General features: G+C 44.4%; 2 protein-coding genes across 3 annotated transcripts; one reads left to right on the top strand and one right to left on the bottom strand.

Moving 5' to 3' along the window:
- Positions 1–496: 496 nt before the first annotated feature.
- pld6 (phospholipase D family, member 6) lies at positions 497–5,062 on the bottom strand. Its single transcript, XM_068591960.1, has 5 exons — positions 4,507–5,062; positions 4,280–4,393; positions 3,556–3,737; positions 2,906–3,135; positions 497–1,147 (listed from the first exon to the last, which is right to left on the bottom strand). The coding sequence occupies exons 3-5, from the start codon at positions 3,732–3,734 to the stop codon at positions 888–890; spliced, it is 669 nt and encodes a 222-aa protein (XP_068448061.1). The 5' UTR covers positions 3,735–3,737; positions 4,280–4,393; positions 4,507–5,062; the 3' UTR covers positions 497–887.
- A 27-nt stretch (positions 5,063–5,089) lies between these two features.
- On the top strand, positions 5,090–7,553 carry LOC137794865 (transcription elongation factor 1 homolog). 2 transcript variants are annotated; one of them, XR_011078358.1, is made up of 5 exons: positions 5,090–5,242; positions 5,568–5,704; positions 5,804–5,874; positions 6,313–6,449; positions 7,446–7,553. XR_011078358.1 is itself a non-coding variant. In XM_068591961.1 (4 exons), exons 2-4 carry the CDS (start codon positions 5,589–5,591, stop codon positions 6,375–6,377), a joined length of 252 nt encoding a protein of 83 aa, XP_068448062.1. In that variant the 5' UTR covers positions 5,090–5,242; positions 5,568–5,588; the 3' UTR covers positions 6,378–7,270. The 2 variants fall into 2 exon arrangements, 1 of the variants encoding a protein (XP_068448062.1); XM_068591961.1 differs by lacking the exon at positions 7,446–7,553 and having other exon boundaries at positions 6,313–7,270.
- Positions 7,554–8,616: the final 1,063 nt, after the last annotated feature.

Raw genomic sequence — 8,616 nt, 5'->3', positions numbered from 1 at the left:
GTTAGAAACTAGTGTGGAACTAAACCAACTTTTAATTTGAAAGTCAAATCTCCGCTTTTCCGGCATTATTCTGTGCAGCTTGACGCCGTTTCCACAGTGAACTTCTGACGGCCCTGCAGGAAAACAAAGTGTTGAATGTCGCAGACACTGCGCGCGAGCAACGCATCCAAACTCATGACTCCCAGTTGAATTGATCACATTTATACCGAGGATGAAACACAGCAGCTGATTCGTGACGTCCGACATTCCCGTTTCATAGATGAACTTCCAGATGCAAATAGCTGACATGTAACCACTGAACCCGTATCAACGCTGCACAGAGGACTCCAGCAGCCAGGCACATTAATCACGCCCTAAACAGCCTCAAAGGGTGTATAGTGTTGAGGCTTTGACAATACCAGCAAATCATGTTGGGGCGAGAGAGAGAGAAAAAGAGAGAGAGAGACTGCTGCTGCTGCTGCTGCAGGGCAATGATTCAACAGACCTGGCAAAACTGCAGCATGAAAGAGGGTTTTTATTCTTGGTGCTTGGCAGCAACACGCCCGAAACAATACACTGCATGTATTTAAAGAGTCAACTAGCCAGATAATCCCTTTACTCAGGAAGATACAAAAAAAAGTATGTAACATATGTATTACATCATGACCATGAATAAATAAGAGCTTAAACAAAATATGCAACTAGAACAACTGTGACACAATACAAAAAACTGAATATCTTAGGCCTGTGCCGAACAACAACTCTTCTGAAAACATTTCCATCATCTTGAACAGCAACTTTGTCACTTTTGGTCATCTGAAGATCACAAGATCAAATTCTGTCCATGTTTTTTTTGTCTGGCCCGGCTGCCCGGCCAGACTGAACATGCGTACCTTCCAGCCGGCCGTCTAGTCAGCCGAACCAGGTTGTAGTTTTGGTCGCTGGGGCCGGAGGCTCCTGGCGGGGTCGTTGCGCTCCCACAACCTGAGGAACTCCTCGGCGAAGGGCCGCACCAGGTCCGGCTCCTCGGTGACCACCACGTTCTCCGTGTTGCTCTGCACCGCCGTCAGCGTCCAGTTGAGGGAGCCGGTGATGAGCAGCCGGCCGTCCACCAGCGCGAACTTGTGATGCATGTGGACCGAGCTGGCGTCGCAGCGAGCGCAGATCCCTGAGGGGAGCAGAGCCGTCATGCTCGACAGAAAACCACGAGACGCTCGTCTGCTTCTCTGATCCAGACTCCAGCCGAGGAAATCACCGGGGAAACCCGGGCTTTGACCCTGGGCTGACTTCTTACTTATGTTTAATACGATGACTCACTTGTTTCTCGCTTTCAGCTTTTGAAGATCGCAAAAGAAGATATTGGACATTAACTTGTGTATGTATTGTTGTTGCAAATACAAAACAAGTGAAGCAGCTATTTTACACTCATACAGGTTATAAGACAGAATATGAGTCTGTAAAGGACCTATGAGAGTGAAAAGTATGTTTTAATAGTTTGTTCCCTTTTTTATCTCTTTTATTTTGGAAGTTTTGTTACTGCAGTCTGTGTCTTTCCGGTTGTGCTCTTATTTTGAAGGTACAAAACCAAAAGTTGTGATTACTAAGCTTGAAGAAATGAAAAGTTGCTATAACGATGCATAATAGTTATAAAAAGGTTATAATGTGTTAGTTTTAGCACCCGGCTGATACGAGCACAAGATTAGTTCCTGTTAAGGCTCATTTTTGAGAAAATATTGTTTTAGATTGTTACATTTATAGTTTGTGTCAGAGCTCAAGCTAACCAACTGCTATTTACGTTTTGTCTTTATATTCTTACAGTGAGTTCAATTAACCTGTACGAACCATCAGTTAAAGACTGCAGACTATAATGCAGCCGGGGATGCTACAGGGTCGAACACAGCATGCTTTTCTCATCAGTACAATATACTGTGCTTATAATACTTTAATACAAACTATCTTCAGACAGAAAAAATACTTTCAGGTTATTGATTTTGGTTTGCGTCACAAGAGTCATTGATGTATTGGACATATTGGATATATTAGACATGCAGATTCTCTCTCCATGTGTTTAATTAGTTCATTTCTCTTGCAAAGGAACGATTCCCCTCAACCCGCGAGCCGCCCCTCTTGGCCTTTTTGGGAATCTTTCCGAAATGACCGGAACGCAGACAGTCCGGTAAGATTCACCCTGCACGCTCGCAGCTTGTGCGCCTCAGTAAACCCCCCCCCGCCCATCGCCCCCCACCGAGGGAAAAGGTTTGGTCGATCCCAAACCAGTGACACCGTCACTTTCAGTTATTTGAGGATAGAAAAAAAAGTTTGTGCAGACAAAACAGATTCAGAACGAAAACAGGAGTGGATTGTCCCTCGTGCCAAAGTGGCTCTCACGAGGTTTGCAGTACACACACACACTTTGCTTAATGAAATCTGCTGCTCTGCTGCCAATTTCTTACTTACTTAATTCTTACTTAACAACATAGAGTGGCGGTAATGTATTAAATGCAGAGGGCCGAGAGAGGAGGAGAGACGGTGCGACACTTCAATTCTTTCAGAGCTTTCAGAGAGCGATTTACTCCGACTCAGAGGCTCCGAGTGGTACTCGGTCCACCCAGACGGTTCCCATCATCCCTCCATTCGCTGCACAGGAACCCCGTGGGACGTACTGACAAAGACACCGATAGTCCGGGAACACAGACGGAGGAACTGGTTATTAAGTGAAACCAGGGTCATCCTTCCCGTATTTCAGGAGAATTGTGTCCATAATTACGACCCCATGGAGGTTTAGCGTGACTGTTATCTCTAGGAGGGCTAAAGAATGACTCCCTGGTCTCCTGTTTTGTGAAATTGTCAAGGTGCATCATCACAGTGATTGTCAGACATAATACACTTTGCAATGATGACTTTGAAAACATTTTGTTTCCCATACCGGCCTTGCGGAGGACCCCGATCTGGGAGCCAGAGATGGTGACGTAGTCCCTGTCGGTGAGGACTCGGACGGCGACGCCCCGGTCGTGCAGCGCCAGCACGGCCCGGCTCAGGTTCATGTTGGAGAAGGCGAAGACGCACAGGTCCAGAGAGGAGGTGGCGGACAGGACGCTGCGGAGGAGACGGGACAGAGAGGTCTCCACGCCGTGAGGCAACGGGCAGAGGCAGGACCTGCAGGAGGGAAACCAGAGAAAATAAGACTTGCACTTATTGTCACATCGTATGCTCATCGTCTGCAGAGTGAATTCAATATACTGCATGCTCTTTTTGTAATTTGCATATATATATTAAAACAACTGTTGCGTTCCAATGACTCTATTTAGCAGAAATGAGCTGGCAGAAATGCAAATGGACTCAGTGCTTCATACTTTGTTTCTCCAGGTATTATTTATGTGAAAAAAAGAAAGAAATGGCCTGTGAATGGAATAGCAAATGGGATGAGGAATGGTAATTGACTAAAATCCACTTCCCGGGAGCATCTCGGGGCTCTGAATTTCTTTGCATTAGTGAGACTTTCTTACATCACGCTTGAAACAGAGAAAATCACATAGAGCATCCTTTTACTCGGTACAGCGATTAGGTTTCTCTCACCGGGGCGACAGGGAGCTGAAGATGTGCTCCACGCAGGCGACCTCTGAGGGAAAGAAGAGGACCTGGTTGAGGGTCCCAGCGGGCCTGAGGCGACGGAGGAGCCGGCCCAGCAGCTCCAGGCCGAGAGGGAGCGCCACCGCAGCCAGGCCGAGCACCTTCACCGTCCACATCGCCGACATGCGCTGCAAAACAGGACACACAGACGGAGTAGAAAGCAAACTCTCTCATCTTTACATCTGACCATCAAATGTTTTTGTGGGTTGTGTTTCAAAACCATGACTGAAATGTTTCGTACAGGTATCATAAAGAGTCAAAATGATGGTTCTGCTGTCATTGATTTTATTTACTAATTAATCTTAAACAGCAGATCCGTTGGTGATGAATCTAATCTTATTTTAGATACAGAACACCTGAAACTCTGCATGAAACCTATATGAATGTTGTCATAATCACATCTGACAAATCACACACTTGTTGAACGTCATTATACACATTTCAATAAAATTTTGAATTTATGCATTTACATACATACATAAGTACGTATATAAGTATATAAGTATGTACATACATAAGTCTTCTCTGCACAAAGCAAAAGAAGTGGTCAAAATGTACAAAACCGAAGTAAAAAGTTGTACTGGCCAGATTTGAGAACAAATGACATGTATCGTTATATCATCACATTTAAATACTATATAATACTTAAATATTAAGTAAGGTAAAATACCTCAAAGTTGTTCTCAAGTACAGTAACGGTGCTTGATGTTTTCTCGCTCTTCAACGCCACTGACTACAAGGTGATGGTTTTGTATAGGTTATCATCCCACTTCAACACCAGACACTGGGGAGAGAGGAAACACCACGACGCAACCGCCATGATAAACCACACTAACTGCCAACACGTTCACAACTTATCACATGCAGAACTTCGCATGGGCATGTCAACACATTTACCTGAAGTATTTCTTTAGACAACACACCAGATCTGAGAGTTAGCGTCTGTCGCCACCACGTGGGAACAGAGTGCTGCAGGAATGGGCACCGTGTTGTGGTTATTGTGGTTATTGCGAGCATTGTTGCACTTCCGGTTTCCTCGTCTCGAAGTCAAGAGGTTTTTTGAATGGGTTTTGGTAACGTGCTCGAAAGGTTGAAATAAAAAAAGGCTAAGACATAAAAACTGACCATTAACAACCATTTCGTAATTTTATAAAGCTGTTAGTTGTCTTAATAGAGGCTGTTGCTAACAAGTGGCTAAATAAAACTACTCAACGTCATCACTCCGACGAGTGTGCTCGCGCTCATACGACCGTACTTGTAGTTCCTTCATAGCCTCACGTTAGCTTTTTACTTATGCCGATTGCCTCCACGTTTCCAAAATCATAAAAGTGGTGAACATCTGTAGGTATTGTCTTGCTGAACTAAACGTCTTAGTGTTTTACACTTTAGTTTGCCACAGAGTTTACTTTTGGCAAAAATCCCTTTACTTTTCATGTCAAGGAACCTGTGGGACGCTAACTTCCGGTGTTGGCGTTTGCCATTCAACATAACTGACAGGCCAGCGAGCCAATGACTGGCCTGAAGCGCATGCTCTCCGCCAATCAGCGAACGGGAAACCCAGTTGCCGGTGCCAGGTCTTTGAGGAACACTTTTCCACTTTACCGCAACGTGTTTTTTCCCCTGAAAAGCAGAGGTAAACAGGATTAAGCTTTACTGGATAACGTTTAACAATCACGATCAAGTTTATTCTCTACGGTTCCTTGAGACATATTCAAAGACGCCGTCCTCGCGGTGGCCGTTTAACTCTCTTTTTTTATCGCGAGGCGATTATGTTGCAACGTTGCTGGAGACCAACAACAAACATGCTAATGTTAGCCTGCTAACTTTAGTTGCTAACAATATGAAGCAGCAGTTGGAGACGTTTTCTAGTCGAGAGTTTTCTCTATCGTTGGGGGGAGGTTGTATCTCTGGCGCTGTTCCACTTGTTGAAGCTGCTTGTTGGTCTCTTTCTCACACAGGCGCGGCTCACTTCGCGTACAATGGGTCGCCGCAAGTCCAAGAGAAAGCCCCCTCCGAAGAAGAGGATGACGGGAGACCTGGACTCTCAGTTCACCTGTCCGTTCTGCAATCACGAGAAGTCGTGTGACGTCAAAATGTACAGATCTTTACACCAAACGTCCGCCTGCCGTCCGGTTTCATTCGTTGGTTTCTAAGATGATCAATGCCAAACTTTTTTTTATTTTTCTGTCAACAGGGAGAGAACCAGAAATACTGGAATCATATCATGCACAGTCTGCTTGGAGGAGTTCCAGACGCCTATTACCTGTATCCCTACTCCTGCATGAGTTTTAGACAACCACACTTTCTCTTTTTTATTCACAATAACGACAGAACTGCAGTGTGACAACCATCTGATTTGATCATATAACAATAACATGCAATCATTTCATTAGCTTTGAGTGTGAATGTTTATTCTAAGTAAGAGTATGGAAACAAAATGTCTTTGCTCTTTTACCTGGATCCCCCAAAGGCTTCAGCTTTACTTACGAGACCGTCACCTTGATGAGTATTTTGTGGGCTGGTCATGGTCTCCCCTCCACGTGCAACCACCTGTTGTCATGTGACTGAAGTTCCACTCTTATTTCACAGTATAATAATGTCTGTATTGCTCAGTAAAGTACTGATCATATGCACAGATTTAAACCCTGAAACCTTTCAGCAAAGAAAACAACAAGCTTGCATCCTTAACCTGTCGCTCCTCAGATCTGTCGGAGCCAGTCGACGTGTACAGTGATTGGATAGATGCCTGTGAAACAGCCAATCAGTAGCCCCCGTGGAGCTGGGTGACTTTCAGGAACTTGAAGAGGAGGATGAGGAGGAGGCCCATGAGGATCAAGCTGGTCAGAGGACTTTTAGGAAACTTTTAATTGTTCAGAGGTTTTTCTTCATGGTCACTCACAGATTTACAATTTGTGTGAAACTGCAGCAAAAAGCAGCGCAACACAATTTCAGTGTTTATGAATGCGACGTGACCTGATTTGTCTTCACACATTCAGCGGGGGCGATCTGTTTTTTTCTTCTTTCTTTTTTACAAATTCTATTTTTAAATAGTATTAATCTGCAGTGTTCTGCTTGCGTTTTTAAAATAGGTAGAAATTGTTAAATGCAGAATTTATAGCAGCGACCTGTAATGTTAAGTGAAAGGGCTCCCATCTGCGCATTTTACTGTGAAATCAATAGAGAGGTACGTCTTTTTGGATCGCGTGAAGAGAGGCCTGTGTGGATCTCGTCCTCTTCTGGTACGTTGTTAGTTCCAGCGTGACGTCGCTTCTCGTCAACAGTCCTCCTCATCCTCATGAAGACCGGTGGGTCTCAACATTAGGTCATTCCACTGCTTAGAGGAACGGAAATGTGTAAGATTAACGCTTTGCTGCTAAAACCAAAGGTTTTCAATTGTTTCTTGAAGCATTCAGTTTCTTTTTCATTTGACTGTATGTTTTGAATTTCCATGTTCAAACAAATGAGTAAAGAAATCAAATTATCTTTGTTATAAGCGGGATGGGCAGAGTGTGACCGTATTCTGAAATGACATGTTGATATTGATTGTTTATTTTTCCAATGCAACAGCATATAGTGTTGGACAGTAGACTGCTTTTTAATTAAAAAAGGGTGATTCATTTAATCGGTGGTATCTTGGAAATAAAGGAGCAATACGACTCAATGGCAGTACGCCTCATTTGTGTTTCACTGTGTCGTATAATGAACTGTTTTAATGCTGCAATGACGGGCTCTGTCACGATTTTTAAAAATTCTGTCATTTTTCAAATTAAGATGTGGTTGTTTGACCTTGGTTTGATTTAGTTGAATGCAAGTCTGTTTTTCTTCTTCTTTTTAAGGGTTGAATGTGAAGGACTGAGTGATGATATTGACATAAACATGGTGGAGAACACTGAGCTCCACCAGCTGGTGACGAATGGAGGAGCAACCTCAGAATTACAATGAGGTTTAAATAAATCCAGTACTGAGATAAGAAGCAGCTTAAATGACCTTGCGTTGACTTATGTTGAGCGCAAAGACACAAAATATGAAAGTTGAATGAGGTGAAAACAAACTCGCAGACTTCCAAACGGGTTTTTAAAATTTTATTTGAACTTTGTACTGTTTCACAGTCACAGCCATGAACTTTTTGGGTTTTTAAGAAAACTTTCATAATGAGATGCCCTCGTGAATATATTGAATGAAAAGGAAACATACACACACACACAAACACACACACAAAACACACACACACACACACTTGCAGCACTTAAATTCAGAAGGTTCAAAGGCACCATGGCAGCAGTTCCAGAGTCTGGAGAGGATGGTTCTGATCTCCTGTTGGCAACTGTGATCATGACACTTTTTAGGATGAGGCGGATCACGATGGTCAGGACACACAGTGTGTGTGTGTGTGTGTGTGTGTGTGTGTGTGTGTGTGTGTGTGTGCACCAGGCAAGTGGCCGCGCCCTCTCAGGTGGAGAGAGCGCTGCGTTTAGTGATGGACTCCATCTGGAGGGTGTTGACGACTCCTGATGAAACATGGAGGATTACAACGAGGATGATGATCACTTCGTCTCTCGTCTGTCTCCCCCGACCGTCCCCTCCTCTTCCTCCTCCTCTTCCTCCTCCCTCCCTCCTCCTGCCTCCTCCCTCCCTCCCTCCTCCCACATCCCCCCTCCCTGCCCCTCCTCCTCTCCTCCCCCCTCCTCCTCCTGCTTTCTCTTCTCCCATTCAGCACGCGAGGTCAAGTGTCACTCCCGTCTCCGTTGTCAAGGCTGCCAATCACCCACACAGTGAGTATGAGGCAACGGTTGCCAGGGAAACAGAGCGATTTCGGTTGCTAGGCACCTGGAGCTGTGCTCACAATAGTCATGTTGTTGCTGAGAAGCAAACACACACAAACACACATATACACACGCACACTAACGCACAAATACACATGCACACACAAATACATACCCATAAACACACAAACACACACATACACACACATAAACACACACATATACACACACACAAATACATACA

The sequence above is a fragment of the Clinocottus analis genome, unplaced genomic scaffold (assembly GCF_023055335.1).
Source record: "Clinocottus analis isolate CAN_PGR_092001 unplaced genomic scaffold, fCliAna1.0.p SCAF_26, whole genome shotgun sequence".
NCBI lineage: Eukaryota > Metazoa > Chordata > Actinopteri > Perciformes > Cottidae > Clinocottus > Clinocottus analis.
The sequence above is the reverse complement of the archived record's forward strand: the minus strand, read 5'-3'. Positions and strand labels throughout refer to the sequence as shown.